Raw genomic sequence first — 17578 nt, forward strand, 5'->3', positions numbered from 1 at the left:
TAATTTTGGGATGTAATGAACAGTCAATAAGACACTCCATAATTAATAATAATACATTCAGTCAATAAGGCACCTCTCGTTCAGTTTATTTCGTTCATCATCACTCGCAGTATGTGTCGCCGATAAATCAGCTGGAGAGATTTTTGAAATTCGCTTCACATGGAATTGGTAGTGATATCATAATCCTTGTTATAGATAGTGCGGGATGTGCTAGGAGTCATATGACTGGAATGATTATTCGAAGCAAAAAAGTCCAGTAAACGTGGGCTCTAAAATGCATACCGTAAGAGTTACGAGCACTTATTCATTGTCGGTACTATGAAACAAATCTTTTTTGCTCATGTGCTTCGATTTCCTTATTTCCATTGGAGGTAGTATAGAACAAAACTAGGAATAACTGTTTAGTAAACATGTTGTCTGAAACGCTTACATTAAGAGCTGTGGGTACTCGTTCAGAAGAAGAGATGAGTTTCATATTAACGAAGCCGAACGAGTACTCCTAGATCTTAAGATATCTGTTGTAGAGCCCGTGTTTACTAGATTATCGCTTCTAATGATCGTTCCCCGCATATTCCTGGATATTGACGTATCCACCTAGGACATCCTGTATACTATAGAGAACATAATGGCGCTTGTTCTCATGATAACAGAAGGCTACAGTTGAAGACTTGACGTCTGAGGGCACTGAGAACGCTTTTAATATAACGAAGGAAGCTAGACATACTCTGAATCTGTGCACTGCTGATGAAATTGGACTCGCAGTAATTAGGTACTGGATTTGAAAGTGGCCTGTAACAAAAGTCGAAACCTGGAATCCAAATAAAACTAAAAAGAGCCTCAACCTGTCTTCGTGTTCCTCCCTTACTGAAATCGAAGTGTTGATGTTTCCGTTCAGCGCTAGTTTTGGGTAACTCATTTACAAGTTGTGGATATGTATCTTGGTTGATATCTCTTTCAGGGGTACAAATTTATAATAAATGTGGCGACACTGTTTCTTCCGTTGAACAAGATTTTTACTTCAAAAGCAGTTGGTGAAATTAGTTGCCCAAATCAGCATACACAACACAAGTTAATCATTTATTAGTTGCTTTCATGGAGTCGCAGAATCCAGGTTAAAGTTGTGATCACGCCTTGTGCACTGCTCTGCCTGCCTTCTTGGCAGCTGTTCTGGCTTTGGCAGCTGTCCTGGCTTTGGCTATTGCCCTGGCTTTAGCAGCTGTCCTGGCTTTGGCGTGAGATGCAGTCCTTGAGTTTGCGATGTGCCTCGAATTGCCTTTGCCCACACGGGATTCTGAAAATGAGGTCCAAAACATTAAATTTTTTGCAATATTTATACTCTTCAGGGTGTACACTTATATGATACTATGATAGGAAAAGATATATTCGTCTACATGTTGCAACAATGTGATCTGTGATTGTTACTGCCTTTGTGAGGTACTGCCTCCTTTTATAGCCTATAATGTCTGTGACACGTTGGACTGTGACTCAATTTTAGACCTAACAAACATAACAAGTAGTTTTTTAGAGTTCTAGGAGCACTTATCTTTTGTTAGTAGGTGCAAACGCAGCCTTTAGTGTCTCGGTTTTGAGGCTGCAGTACCTAGTGTCAAAGTTCTTACAGACAGACCACCTTCAACAGTGTACCAGACTCTCAATAAATGAACCGAAATAGGAGGTGCAGTGGTCAAGGAACTGCATTCATATTCTACATGTGATGCATTCAGACTGTGTTATGGGATCCAGATTGGGTCATTTTTGGTTTCACTCATACTTTACAGAGAAATGCTGTGACGATTCCTTGAAAAGACTGCGAGCAGCTCTTTCCTTCTTCCTTGACAGTCTGAAAAAGGCTTTCCTAGTCCTTTTCAGTACTTTCGACATCGAAAAACGTTTGTGGCAGTGAACCAGTATGATATAGGAACACATTAGCCTCAGTTCATAGCTTAAAAGCCCTGTTGGTTCTCATCACTCTTTGTAGTGGCTAAGATCCATGGTTAATACTTGAACTAGTATGCGAAGTACTTATTCACCATAGCAATCTGTTCTGTGTAGGGGAAGCTGTGCTGCAGAATATTGTGCAATGACGGCAGGACAAAAAACCCTACTCTTACGGTTCTGCTCAAAAGATAATAAGAACTAACAATAATGAGTTAAACTCGAGGGAAGCGTAATTTAAGACTGACGATGTTTTAAAATGAACAAGATTACAAGTTTTCAAACAGTAAATAAAAGACATTCTCGTAATGTTATTGTACTCTGTGGTTTTTATTTCTGTTTGTGATACTTGAGGTACGACTGCCGTCATGTTCATGTAAATCCATTTTTCAGACTCATAATAATTTGGTTTACTATATTTGTGAAAGTCTGCAGAATCTAAAATTTCCTCATACGTTCCCTTACAGATTTTATTGTGATAGTTTTGGTGTTGCAGTATTGGGTTCGCGACACACAATGGAACCCATTCTTGTGCTCTGCGGCTGTTAGTATTCGCTGCCACCTCTGTGACCGTGATAACTTTAGTACGGAAGCGCTGGACCTGGAGGTAGTCGGATCGAATCCCGTTACAGAGGAAATTTTTCGAAACTACTGTTTCTTCTGTAAGGGGAAATAGGATGGGAGCATACAGTCAGGGATAACCAGGAAGACGTCAGGGTCCATAGCTGGACATCTTACCAGTAAAGCAAGATCTCAGCGTTTTATTCAGACTTTGAGAAGCACAAATTTGACAAAGACGTTCATTTCAGTTGGGACTCTTCTGCAACGTGGACGAATTCATTTGTATATGAGGAGATGGAAGTTGAGCCTTGCACTAAGTATGAGTAAACTTGATGTGAACCCAGATCATATGTCGGGTTTGAGAATAGGCAGTATACAAAAGTTATCACGAATGTTCTGTGCAAAGCAGTTCTAATGCGGTATAACAATCCCGTAAACAGTCTATACTTTGATCGCTGTGGTTATTTTGATCACTCATACACCAAAAGTATTACAATTATCTGCTGGCTGTCAGTTCGGGTGTTCAGTATATCGTGTTTGGTGGTAAAATCCCATCACTACACGCCAGATGGCACCATGTAGAGCCGAATTTCTTGCGCAATAGTTGGCGAACCTATTGCGACTTATAACTGGATAGGAAAAAGAATGTTAAAATCTGGCTGTGCAGAATCCACCGATATCATTTAATTGCAAAGCTATCGGTGTTTTCAACTATATAATGTAGGTTAGTGGATTAATTCTGAAAGTAGGGCACTGATTTCCTTTTCGTTCATTTGTACATATCTGCCCGCATATTACGAATTCTGTGGTCATGTGCATCACTTCCCTGTTTATGGGTTATTTTGACCAATGGTCATTGTTGCCAGTGTATTACATACATACAATTTATTAAACAGTATTGCCGCCAATTACAGTATGAGACTAAGGAATACAAACATTAACCATTAGTATTAAGACGAAGGCTCATCTGTAACTGTTAATGTGCCTACAACTAAGAAAAATACAAGTCAGTCATATACTGCCCAAATTTCAATCTATTGTGGTTCAGGCTGTGATTCAGGTACAGCATGTAATGTCGAATATCCCCAGAAACAAGCAGAAAATTCGTTTTGCCACATGTGTCAGATAATGACTCGATATATGAAGAACTGGTGAACTTAGTTCTAATTGCAATTTTGAAATAAGGATTTACGTTTAAGAGAGATGAAACTGAAGGTATCATACTCAACTAAATTTGAAGCTATGAGTCTGATCCTCCTACCTAATACCTTTCGTTATATTTATAATTTTGCTTATGGATCACGGTGTTGGATTTATGTACTGTACTGGGTTTGTTCCTGTTGGAGGCTTAATAAAGAACTTCAACAACTTTAGATCAATGTCTTTGTTTGAGGGTTGTCAAAGTTGCATTGTATTTTTGAAGTGAGGATCATCAGTGAAATTGTAGTAAACAGTAGTGAAAGTAGAGGACGGTCAATTTACCCCCAGATCCACGCTAACTTTGGTCACTCTAACTTTTACTATTACTTCTTCTGCACTTCAGAAAATATTGTATTAATCGGCATGTAATACTTTCATACAAGGGCCCCTATGTTCAGTAACATAAATATCACAGAAGTTAAAAAACAATCATTTGAATCTGCAAATTGGCCAAAGAGTACCCGGTTTACGGTACTCAAATATTTGAACCAACATGCACGTTGCGTGCAAGAATGAGGACGGAAATCAATTGCGGACTTCTTGGAGGAACCATTCCAGAATTTTTCTTTAGCGATTTAGGGTTAGCAGAGAAAACATAGCAGAGCCCCGGTGTTCCTACTTATGGGTCTTCCGAGTCTTAACTAGTCCTCTCGTTCTCGGTTCATCGGATGAAATCATGAGATACAGTTGATGTTGATCCGTCCGTCGGCATGAACTATTTAACTTGGCATCCCGTTCATTACCATTCCATAATACCAAGGTATGTTTCGGCATTTCTCCTGTCGCTTCATTCAGACATCCATCCACGACGGAAGAAACCAGCATCACTATGAACAAGCATTCAACACAGTCATCCTCGTAACTTAAACACACATCTAACAAATTTACCACAGGTGTAAGCAAATCAATGCCAAATTTCCCCCGCTAGCCACCACAGGAAAGGAAGATGTCAGAATCTTTCAGAATGGACAGAAAAAAGTCAGCCATTCGTGTACGCGCCTTCTAGCCCTTCGTCCGCTTTCTCTGCCAGCACTATCCAACATACAGCTGTAACTGAGTCGACGTACCTTGTTCGGTGGTAGAGGCCTCCGCCTCGGCCTCGGTCTCGGTTGTCGACTGTTCTGTAGAATTGCTGCCCTCGCTGCTCGTTTCGACGACTGGCCCGATTCCAGTAGGCAGCTCGCCTCCAAAGTCACCATCGTCGCCATCTACTGTCCCAGGAACGAATTCGGGGAAACCCATCTCACCATCGTCACCACCCACTGACCCAAAAGAGAATTCGGGAATACCTATCTCCTGGGCAGCAGCGTAAGGTGCATGTAGCACGAGCAAGCACGCGCCAAACAGAATTATTACCAATTTGCTGCTCATTGCTGTCATGGGCCAGTGTCCGTATACGTATATTGTGAAGACAACTGTGAAAGTCGACGAGTTGCACACTACCTTATATAGTAAGTAAAGTTTCCTGATAAGAGATATTCCACCAAACTGAAGGTCACACTAATTAGCAGTACGCTCGTTGAGGAAAACAAAAATCGGAGCAACTGCGATTGTCGTTTATCTGCTGCTATTACAGCCGAGGTTAGCGACTCAGCATTTTTACTAATACTGGTAATACAACTTATTCGAAGAACGCGTTAATTACGAACTACGAAAATTTACACTGTCTGTGCAATATTTTCTCGCAACTCCACTGTTACAAAGCGTGATGAGCAGTTCAAAACGACATGAAACAGGACACACAACAAAATGAGGTAAAGGGTACAAAATGGTATAATCTTCCATTTCGACGCAAGTAAGATTAAGATTTATAAATTATAGAGCGCAGCAGTCAGTCGTCCTGCTGCGCTCTATAATTTATAAATCACATAACAGTCGCTGAGTGCACCTACTTGCCTAATGGATGGTAACTTGATTAGATTAAGAGTTTCTTCGGGTGTACGCACCGATCATAGAAAGTTGTTTAAATTCATATTCATTTTGCACCTAGCTGTATACATATTAGCCAAACTTGGCTTCCTTATTCATTTTTGAACAACGTTGATTTCGATTATTTTATTTGCTGACGTGCACTGAATAATATCACACTGAAATTGCTTTTTTAAAGACTATGTGTGGTACAAGTGATTGTTGATGTAGGTTTTTATGTCTTAGTCCACATTTAAATGAATTAAAATTGAAATTGCGCTGTCGTGGAAAGTAATCATAAACATACATAACCCTGCCGGAAAATGATAGTATTCAAAAAATTGTATATCTACATCTACATGGATATTCTGCAAATCATATTTCAGTGTCTAGCAGAGGGTTCATATAACCACCTTCACAATATTTCCCTATTATTCCAATCCCGCACAGCGGCCGGAAAAACGAACCTATATCTTTCCGTGCGGGTTCTGATTTTCCTTATTTTATTATGACGATCATTTCTCCCTATGTAAGTGGGCGTCAACAAAATATTTTCGCATTCGGAGGAGAAAACTGGTCTTTGAAATTTCGGTAGAAGATTCCGCCGCAACGAAAAACGCCTTTGTTTTAATGATGTATGCGATATCATTTCAGTGAGACTCTCTCCCCTATTTCGTGATAATTCAAAACGTGCTGCCCTTCTTAGAAATTTCCTGATGTACTCCGTCAATCCTATCTGGTAAGAATCCCGCACCGCGCTGCAGTTTTGTAAAAGAGGACGGACAAGCGCAGTGTAGGCAGTCTCTAAGTGCCCTGCACATAAAACGAAGACGCATTGGTTCAAATAGCTCTGAGCACTAAGGGAATTAACTGCTGAGATCATCAGTCCCCTATAACTTAGAACTACTTAAACCTAACTAACCTAAGGACATCACTCATATCCATGGCCCGAGGCAACATTCGAACCTGCTACCGTAGCGGTCGCGCGGTTCCAGACTGTAGCGCCTAGAACCGCTCGGCCATCCCGGCCGGCAAAGACGCATTCTTTAGTTAGCCTCCCCCAAAACATTTTCTATGTGTTCTTTACAATTTAAGTTGCTCCTAATTGTAATTCCTATGTATTTAGTTGAAATCGGCTTTTAGATTTCACTGTATTATCGTATAATGGTTCAAATGGCTCTGAGCACTATGGGACTCAACTGCTGTGGTCATAAGTCCCCTAGAACTTAGAACTACGTAAACCTAACTAACCTAAGGACATCACACACATCCATGCCCGAGGCAGGATTCGAACCTGCGACCGTAGTGGTCGTGCGGTTCCAGACTGTAGCGCCTTTAACCGCTCGGCCACTCCGGCCGGTTATTATCGTATAACCGAAGTGCAGTTGATTCCTTTTAACGCTCATGTGGACGACCTCACACTTTTCGTTAGTTACCGTCAATTGCCAATTTTTGCATCACACAGAAGCCGCTCGGAGTGGCCGCGCGGTTAGAGGCGCCGAGTCACGGACTGCGCGGCCCCTCCCGCCGGAGGTTCGAGGTTCGACTCCTCCCTCGGCATGGCTGTTTGTTTTGTTCTTAGCATAAGTTAGTTTAAGTAGTGTGTAAGTCTAGGGACTGATGACCTCAGAAGTTTGGTCCCTTAAGAATTCACTCACATTTGAACATTTTGCAACGCACAGACATCTTTTCTAAATCTGTCTGTGTCTGGATGTCTGGCTGTCTCTCTCTCTCTCTCTCTCTCTCTCTCTCTCTCTCTCGTCTCAGTCGTTAATCTTCTGACTGGTTTGATGGTCCTCTGCCCCTCCCCCCTCGAATTCCACTCCACAGCCGACCTTTTCATCTCAGTGTGGTTTGCACCCTACGTCCCCTCAGTTATTTGCTGGATATATTCCAATCTCGGTCTTTCTCTGCAATTTTTGCTCTCTACAGCTCCCTCTAGAACCACGAAAGTTATTCCCTGACGTCATAACAGACGTCCTACCACCCTATTCCTTTTCCTTCCTAGTGTTTTCCCTATATTCTTTTCCTCGCAGATTCTGCGCAGAACCTCCTCATTCATTGCCTCGTCAACTCACATGCTTTTCAACTTTATTCTGTAGCATCACATCTTAAACGCTTCGATTCTCTTCAGTTCCGGTATTCCCATACAATGCTGTGGTCCAGACATACAGTCTCAGAACTTTCTTCCTCAAATTAAGACCTAGGTTTCATACTAGAAGGCTCTTTTTGCCAGTGTTAGTCTGCGTTCTGTGTCCTTCTTGCTCTGCCCGTCATGAGTTATTTTGCTGCCTAGGTACCAGATTATCTTCACTTCGTCTACTTCGCGATCCCCAATCCTGATGTTAAGTTTCTCGCACCTTCTCACTACTCTCGTCTGTTTTCGATTTACTCTCAATCCATGTTCCGTACTCTTTAGATTGTTCATTTCATTCAACATATCATGTAATTCTTCTTTACTTTCACTGAGGGTAGCAATGTTGTTAGCGAATCATATCATTGATATCCTTTCACCCCGAATTTTAATCCCGCTGTTGAAACTTCGTTTCATTTCCCTCATTGCTTTAAAGATGTACAGATTGAACAATAAGGGTGAAAGACTACACACCTTCTTTACGCCTTTTTTAATCCTAGCGCTTTGATCTTTGCCTTCCAGTCTTATTATTCCTTCTTGGTTGTTGCACATCTTTATACTACCTCTCTTTTCCTACAGCTTACCGTTATTGTCTTTAGAACTGTGAACAACTTGCACCATTTTACAGTGTCGAACGCCTTTCCAGGTCGACAAGTCCAATGCACATCTCCTGATTTTTCTTTAGTCTTGCTTTCACTATCAACCGTATGTTGCAACTGCCACTCTGGTGCCTTTACCTTTCCTAAAGCCAAATTGATCGCCATCTAACAATTCCTCAGTTTTCTTTTCCATTGGTCTAAGGCGCTACAGTCATAGACTGTGCGGCTGGTCCCGGCGGAGGTTCGAGTCCTCCCTCGGGCATGGGTGTGTGTGTTTGCTCTTAGGATAATTTAGGTTATGTAGTATGTTAGCTTAGGGACTGATGACCTTATCAGTTAAGTCCTATACTATTTCAGACACTCTTTTCCATTCTTCTGTTTATTATTTCTGTTAACAACCTGGATGCATGAGCAGTTAAGCTACTTGTGCGATAATTCTCATGCTTGTTAGCTTTTACAACCTTCGGAATTGTGTATCTGACTTTTTTTCGGAAGTCTGACGATATGTCGCCAGTCTCATAACTTCTACACACCAGTGTGAATAGTGGTTTTGTAGCCACATCCCCCAATGGTCTCACAAATGCCTTATTAGATCTTAAATCGTCCAAAGCTCTTTTAAATTCTGATTCAAATACTGGATTCCCTATTTATTCCCTGTCGTCAAACTTTCTTCTTCTATAATGTCATCAGACAAGTTTTCTCCCTTGTAAAAGCCTTCAGTGTATTCTCTCTGTCTGTCCTCTCTCTCTTCTGCGTTTAACTGCCGAATTACCGTTGAGCTCTTCATATCACCGACTTTGCTTTTAATTTCACAAAATTTTGTTTTGCCTTCTCTGTATATCCAGTCCGTTCTTCCGATAATCATTTCTTTTTCGATTCCTTCACATTTTTCATGCAGTTATTTTGCCCTAGCTTCTATGCATTTCTTATTTATTTCGTTCCCAAGTGACTTGAATTTCTGTATACCTGAATTTCTCTGTACATTTTTGTACTTCCTTCTTTCGTCTGTCAACTGAAGAATATCTTCTGTTATCCATTGTTCCATCATAGTTACCTTCTTTGTACCTACAATTTTCTTTCCAACTGAACTGCCCACTGAGCTATTCATTATCGCAGTATCTATAGCATTAGAGAACTTCACGCGTGTTTCTTCATTTCTTAGTACTTCAATATTCCACTTCCTTTCTCTCTGATTTTTCTTGACTAGTCTCTCGATCTTCAGTCTACTCTTCATCATTATTAAATTGTTATCAGAGTCTATAACTGCTTCTGCGCAAGCGTTTCAATACAGTATGCAATTTCTGATCTCTGCCTGACAATGATGTAATCTAACTGAAATCTTACCTTATCTCGGCCTTTTCCAAGTCCGCCTTCTGCTCTTGTGGTTCTTGAACACAGTATTCACCTTCACTATCATAAATTTACTGCAGAACTCAATTAGTCTTTCTGCTCTCTCATTCCTGTTACCAAGCACATATTCTTCCGCAACTATTTCTTCTTTTCCTTCCCCTACAACTGCGTTCCATTCTCCCGTGACAACTACATTTTTATTTCCCTCTACCCGTTGAATATCCTTATATACTTTCTCTGTCTCTTCATCCTCGGCTTCCAACGTCGTCATGTATACCTGGACTGTTTTTCTCTGTGTTGGTTGGTCACCGAACTGTTCACGGTAACTCATTCTCTGTCTTACTTTCCTAATCATAACCAATACTAATCCCGTTACGCCATTCTCTGATGCTGTTGTTATTATACTCCTGGGCTCGGATTTTCTTATCTTCTTTCCATTTCACTTCACTAATCCCAACTATACGTAGTTAAGACTTGGAATTTCCTCTTCAGAGTTTCTAGCTTCCTTACCACATTATTACTTCCGACATTCCACATTCCGACTCGTCAAACGTGCCCTTCTGTTAGTTACTCAATCTTTTTCTCATTCTGACCTCCTCTTGGCAGATCTGAATGAAGGTTAGTCCGGAATCTTTTGGCAATGTGGTCAACATGACTCTTTTTCATTTATGGGCCAGATTACCTGTGGATACACATTATTTGTCTTTAATGCAGTCGTTTCCATCGCCTTCTGCATCCGCATGCCTTTGATCATTGCTGATTCTTTCACCTTTGAAGGCAGTTTCCCAACCCCAAGGGCAAGAGGGTGCCCTGAACCTCCATCCGCTCCTCCGCTCTCTTTGACAGGGCTGTAGACAGACTGAGGGTGACTCCTTATACCGGAAGTCGTCGGTCGCCAAAGCTGGAGATTTTTATTCAGTAGTTAAACCGTGGCGAGGTTCAAAGCTGGGACCAATGACGTTTGGACCATGTGCTATACGGATACGGATACCTCTGAGCCTGTGTTGGAACTCGGAACAGATTTCTGCTGGCCTCTAAGACCGTATTTCGAAATGTAGGCTGCTACTCCTATTAGGTATCCGTGAGTGGATCATAGTAGTTTCAACATTCTATAAATCCTAGGATTGATATTGAGTTCACCGATTCGTCCTCACCAGTGGCCAGCCCAGTTACTGCTCGCACTGAGGTGGACCCCTCAACTATAGTCTGTGGGGGCGGGGGGGGGGGGGGTGAGGGGGCGTCTTTGTATGTGGCAGGCTGTGAAAGACTTCACAGAGGGCCGAATGTACGGCCTCCCCGTTAATCTGACGAACACTTCCCAGGTGCTGTCTGTGGCTGGCGGTTCCCTCAACCAGATGTAGTCATTTGTCGTGTTTCAGATGAAGCTTCTGAGCTTTCAAGATCCTGGCAGTCACAGAGGATGGGACTGTCGATGGAAGCTCGAACGGTGCAACCAACTGCACGCGGTTTCTCACGTCAGTACGAGTGTTGTGTCTCGCTATGAACAGAAAGGGATTCTCAATGATTTAGAGCGGCTGTCTGAAGTGGTAAAGGCTGGCAGTCATCCTTATGAGATGAAATCAGAGCTCACCATTTGGAACACACTCGACAGACCCGAATGAGAACCTCTGGTACACACTTGAGTGGAGGCTCTGAATCAGATGCTGATACGGTTCTGTGACCATGTAAGCTCTAAATTCCTCGACTTGCGCCATATGGTGGTAGGGCTTTGCGTTCCGCTAATAGAAAGCACTGATGCTAATCACTGAAAGATAGTTAAATCGAAGATAAGTTCAGCTGAAATTTTTGCAAAGAACCTTACGGTGTTCGGAAAGGACAGGCTAATTACATCTTCCGATGGCGTGTTTGTTGCTATTAGAAATAGTGTATCTTGTAGTGAAACTTAAGTAGATAGTTCTTGTAAGTTAGCATGGTTAGATGTCATTCTTGACAACCGGAATAAAATAATAATTGGGTCTTATTACTGACCTCCCAATTCAGCTGATACAATTTATGTAAGGTTAAAAGCAAACTTGAGTTTAATTTCAAGCACGTATCTGACTCATACAATTATGCTTGTAGTTGATGATGACTTCAATTTACCCTCGACATGTTGGCAAAAATACGTCTTTAAATCCGGAGGTACACGTTAAACATGATCCGAAATTGTGCAAAACGCATTATCTGAAAATTATTTCGTGTAAGTAGTTGATGAGCCCACTGGAATAGTAAACGGTTGTAAAAACACACTTGTCCTCTTAGCAAAAAATAATTCTGACCTAATAACGAGCATCAAATCGAGTACGGGGATTAGTGAAAGGGTTGTAGAAGCGAGACTGAGAACCGGAACTCCAAAACTCAGCAAAAATAAACGAAAAACATATATATTCGAAAACCCAGATAATAATTCCGTCGAGCGTTCCTGAGAGACAATCTCAGCTCCTTCGAAGCTAAAATGTAAGTGTCGACGAGATGTGGCTTGAATTCGGAGAACTATTATCGAAAGCAATTGAGAGATTTATACCAAATAAATTAACAAAAGACGGACCTGATACTCAATGGTACACAAAACAGGTCAGAACACTGTTGCAGAAACAACGAAAAAAGCATGCCAAATTTAAACAAACTCGAGATATCAGAAACTGGCGATCTTTACAGAAGTTCGAAGTTTAGCGCGGACTTCAATGCGAGATGCTTATAATAGTTTATACACGAAACATCGTCTCGAAACCTGGCAGAAAATATAAAAGAGACTCTGGTCGTATGTAAAATAAGCTAGCAGCAAGACAATGCGCGACAGCAATGGAAATACTATCAATGACAGCGCTGCTCTTGCAGAGATGCTAAACACAGGTTTCCGAAATTCCTTTACCAAAGAAGTTTAAGTAAATAATCCAGAATAAGAACCAAGAACAGTTGCCAACACTAGTAATTTGTAAATAAATATCCTCGGAGTAGTGAAGCACCTTAATTATTAGTAAAAGCAGGTCTTCCGTTCCAAATTCTATACAAGCTATAAGCTGATGTAAAAAAAATGTGTGTGAAATTTTATGTGTCTTAACTGCTAAGGTCATCAGTCCCTAAGCTTACACACTACTTAACCTAAATTATCCTAAGGACAAACACACACCCATGCCCAAGGAAGGACCCGAGTCTCCGCCGGGACCAGCCGCACAGGTATGTTGATGTAATAGCTCCGTAATTAACAATCATATAGAACGGCTCACTCGACGATGGATCCTTACTAAAAGACTGGAAAGTTACAGAGGTCATACCAATATTCAGGAAAGGTAATAGGAGTAATCCGCTAATTTACAGGCTCGTATCATTAACGTCGATAGGCAGCAGGATTTTGGAGCTTATATTACGTTCGAACATTATGAATTACCTCGAAGAGAACGGTCTATTGACGCATAGTCAAGACGGATTCAGAAAACATCATTCTCGTGAAACCCAACCAGCTTTTTACTAACAGGAAGTGTTGAGCGCTATCGACAGAACTTATTATGAAATTGTTGCTCTTACAGAATATCATCTCAGCTAAGTGACTGGATTAGTCATTTGTTGTGAGAGAGGTCGTAGTTCGTAGGAACCGACGGAAAATCATCGAGTAAAACAGAAGTGATTTCTGGCGGTTGCCAAGGCAGGGTTATAAGCCCACCGCTGCTCCTTGCCTATATAAGCGATGTAGAAGACAATATGAGCGTCCTTCTTAGGTTGTTTGCCGACGATGCTGCCGTTTATCGTCCAGTAGTCATTAGAAGATCAAAACCAACTGAAAAACATTTTATATATCTCCATCACGCTAAAAATGGCGTTTGACCCTAAGTGTGAAGTCATCCGCGTGAGTGCTAAAAGGAATCCATTAAACTTCGGTTACGCGATAAATAAATAAAATCCAAAGGCTCTAAATTCTACGAAATACCCAGGTACTACAATTACGAACAACTTAAATTGGTAAGAACATGAAAAACGTTGCGGGGAAGATGAACCAAAGACTGATTTTTAGTGGCAGATCGCTTGGAAGATGCAACTGATCTGCTATGGACTGCCTGCACTACCCTTGTCCGTGCTCTTTGGGAGTACCTCAGCGTGGTGTGGGTCGCTTCCCAGATAGGATTAACGGAGCACACTGAGAAAGTATAAAGAAGGGCAACACGCTTTGTATTATAGAGAAATTGGGGAGAGAGTTTCACGGACATGAAACAGGAGTGGAAATCATTAAAACAAAGGTGTATTTCTTTGCAAGCGTGATCCTCTCATGAAATTTCCGTCACCAACTTTCTCCTGTGAAAGCGAAAATATTTTTTTGATGCCGATCTACACAGGGAGAAACGATCATCATAATAAAATAAGAGAAATCAGAGTTCACACGGATGGATACAGGTGTATTTTTCTTCGCGCGCTGTTCGTGAGTGGAATATAGAGAACAAGTGTAAATGTTGTTCTAGGAACCCTTAAGTATGATTTGCCGAGTAGCCATGTACATGTAGATGTAGAAAGGCTGTGCGGGGCTAAAAATCCACGAAGAAGGCGTTCCACTGCGAGCTAGCACTAATACAATATATATTCTCCAGCCTTGAGGCTAGCGAAATATCTAATCAAGTTACTTAAGCCAATAGCTGTTCGCTGTCAATATCGTATGGGTATGAGAAACCCAAATGTTCGTGGACATTATGGCCAGTTTGGATGTAGTCGCTTTCTTCAAATAAGTCGCAGAGGAAGATAATTGTGGGCGACCATAGTGGCGTCCTGGGGATAACTGGCATTCTTCCAATGTTTTGGAGAGGCACAGCGGTGTTGCTGCAGGTGTCATGGTGTGGAGATTCATCTGATTTGACTTCAAATCACGGCTGGTAATGATTTAGGAAACTCTGATGTCACAACGGTACGTCACGCACGTCTGAAGCGACGGTGTCGTAGTGCCGTCTTTCAACTGGGAAATAGCACAGCACACATAGCAAGCGTCTCTAGGTACTGTCTTCATGTCCAGTAAGATACGCTCTGTTTCCGATAGAACATGTGTGGGACCAGATAGGACGTTAACTCTCCCTCACAGCCAGTATAAGGGATGCCAAAGACGTATTGCAACAGCTGTAGACCATTTTGCTTCAGGAGAGTATACAACCGTTTCATGACACTTTTCACATCGGAATGAGTGGATGCATTCAGGTAAGAGAGGGTGGAAAGTGGTATCAATAACTGGACACACGCTGCCAAGTTCTTTTCAAATTTGACTCCGTTTTGTAATCATGCAATCACTGTAATCACACAGCCTCTCAACTCGTGAACTTTCACTTCGTGTCTTCCTCCTCTTCTGGGTGCTTCAGTTTTTATTGTCGGGCAATGCTATTACGCAGAGGCGAAAAAACTTGAACAATAAAGGAAAACAGAATGAAACTAATAGAAAGGCTGTTCGTGGGTTGAACAAGCGTTGTGCCGGGCTCGCATGAGTAAATGATTTGTGGAAATTGCTACCAGAGTTATGAATATACACTCCTGGAAATTGAAATAAGAACACCGTGAATTCATTGTCCCAGGAAGGGGAAACTTTATTGACACATTCCTGGGGTCAGATACATCACATGATCACACTGACAGAACCACAGGCACATAGACACAGGCAACAGAGCATGCACAATGTCGACACTAGTACAGTGTATATCCACCTTTCGCAGCAATGCAGGCTGCTATTCTCCCATGGAGACGATCGTAGAGATGCTGGATGTAGTCCTGTGGAACGGCTTGCCATGCCATTTCCACCTGGCGCCTCAGTTGGACCAGCGTTCGTGCTGGACGTGCAGACCGCGTGAGACGACGCTTCATCCAGTCCCAAACATGCTCAATGGGGGACAGATCCGGAGATCCTGCTGGCCAGGTTAGTTGACTTACACCTTCTAGAGCACGTTGGGTGTCACGGGATACATGCGGACGTGCATTGTCCTGTTGGAACAGCAAGTTCCCTAGCCGGTCTAGGAATGGTAGAACGATGGGTTCGATGACGGTTTGGATGTACCGTGCACCATTCAGTGTCCCCTCGACGATCACCAGTGGTGTACGGCCACTGTAGGAGATCGCTCTCCACACCATGATGCCTGGTGTTGGCCCTGTGTGCCTCGGTCGTATGCAGTCCTGATTGTGGCGCTCACCTGCACGGCGCCAAACACGCATACGACCATCATTGGCACCAAGGCAGAAGCGACTCTCATCGCTGAAGACGACACGTCTCCATTCGTCCCTCCATTCACGCCTGTCGCGACACCACTGGAGGCGGGCTGCACGATGTTGGGGCGTGAGCGGAAGACGGCCTAACGGTGTGCGGGACCGTAGCCCAGCTTCATGGGGACGGTTGCGAATGGTCCTCGCCGATACCCCAGGAGCAACAGTGTCCCTAATTTGCTGGGAAGTGGCGGTGCGGTCCCCTACGGCACTGCGTAGGATCCTACGGTCTTGGCGTCCATCCGTGCATCGCTGCGGTCCGGTCCCAGGTCGACGGGCACGTGCACCTTCCGCCGACCACTGGCGACAACATCGATGTACTGTGGAGACCTCACGCCCCACGTGTTGAGCAATTCGGCGGTACGTCCACCCGGCCTCCCGCATGCCCACTATACGCCCTCGCTCAAAGTTCGTCAACTGCACATACGGTTCACGTCCACGCTGTCGCGGCATGCTACCAGTGTTAAAGACTGCGATGGAGCTCCGTATGCCACGGCAAACTGGCTGACACTGACGTCGGCGGTGCACAAATGCTGCGCAGCTAGCGCCATTCGACGGCCAACACCGCGGTTCCTGGTGTGTCCACTGTGCCGTGCGTGTGATCATTGCTTGTACAGCCCTCTCGCAGTGTCCGGAGCAAATATGGTGGGTCTGACACACCGGTGTCAATGTGTTCTTTTTTCCATTTCCAGGAGTGTATAATAGCTTCGAAAGTTAGAGCACGCCCATGTAGCTGACCGTACGGCAGGGCTGTCTACTTTGCTGGCGACCCAGGTTCGATTCTCCAGGGATTTTTCCTTAGTGGGAGGACTGGAACGGGGTGCACTCAGCCTCGTGATGCTAGGCAGCTGAGGAGCTACATCTACATCTACTTCTACATGACTACTCTGCAATTCACATTTAAGTGCTTGGCAGAGGGTTCATCGAACCACAATCATACTATCTCTCTACCATTCCACTCCCGAACAGCGCGCGGGAAAAACGAACACCTAAACCTTTCTGTTCGAGCTCTGATTTCTCTTATTTTATTTTGATGATCATTCCTACCTATATAGGTTGGGCTCAAAGTATTATCGCATTCGGAAGAGAAAGTTGGTGACTGAAATTTCGTAAATAGATCTCGCCGCGACGAAAACCGTCTTTGCTTTAATGACTTCCATCCCAACTCGCGTATCATATCTGCCACACTCTCTCCCCTATTACGTGATAATACAAAACGAGCTGCCCTTTTTTGCACCCTTTCGATGTCCTCCGTCAATCCCACCTGGTAAGGGTCCCACACCGCGCAGCAATATTCTAACAGAGGACGAACGAGTGCAGTGTAAGCTGTCTCTTTAGTAGACTTGTTGCATCTTCTAAGTGTCCTCCCAATGAAACGCAACCTTTGGCTCGCCTTCCCCACAATATTATCTATGTGGTCTTTCCAACTGAAGTTGTTCGTAATTTTAACACCCAGGTACTTAGTTGAATTGACAGCCTTGAGAATTGTACTATTTATCGAGTAATCGAATTCCAACGGATTTCTTTTGGAACTCATGTGGATCACCTCACACTTTTCGTTATTTAGCGTCAACTGCCACCTGCCACACCATACAGCAATCTTTTCTAAATCGCTTTGCAACTGATACTGGTCTTCGGATGACCTTACTAGACGGTAAATTACAGCATCATC

At 43.0% G+C, this 17578-nt stretch overlaps 1 protein-coding gene across 3 annotated transcripts in view; it reads right to left on the reverse strand.

Moving 5' to 3' along the window:
- LOC126473502 (uncharacterized) overlaps positions 1–5127 on the reverse strand; it is a 156506-nt gene extending 151379 nt beyond the window's left edge. Inside the window, exons 1-2 of one of the 3 annotated variants that reach the window (XM_050100595.1) lie at positions 4764–5123; positions 992–1291 (exon numbers count right to left, since the gene is read on the reverse strand). In XM_050100595.1, coding sequence (XP_049956552.1) covers positions 1125–1291; positions 4764–5076 — 480 coding nt within the window. In that variant the 5' untranslated portion in view covers positions 5077–5123 and the 3' untranslated portion in view covers positions 992–1124. Of the gene's footprint in view, positions 1–991; positions 1292–4763 lie in introns of those variants that run through there. The other 2 variants (XM_050100605.1, XM_050100614.1) reach the window with 2 other exon arrangements.
- Positions 5128–17578: the final 12451 nt, after the last annotated feature.

This window comes from Schistocerca serialis, chromosome 1 (assembly GCF_023864345.2).
Source record: "Schistocerca serialis cubense isolate TAMUIC-IGC-003099 chromosome 1, iqSchSeri2.2, whole genome shotgun sequence".
In the NCBI taxonomy this organism is placed as follows: Eukaryota; Metazoa; Arthropoda; class Insecta; order Orthoptera; family Acrididae; genus Schistocerca; species Schistocerca serialis.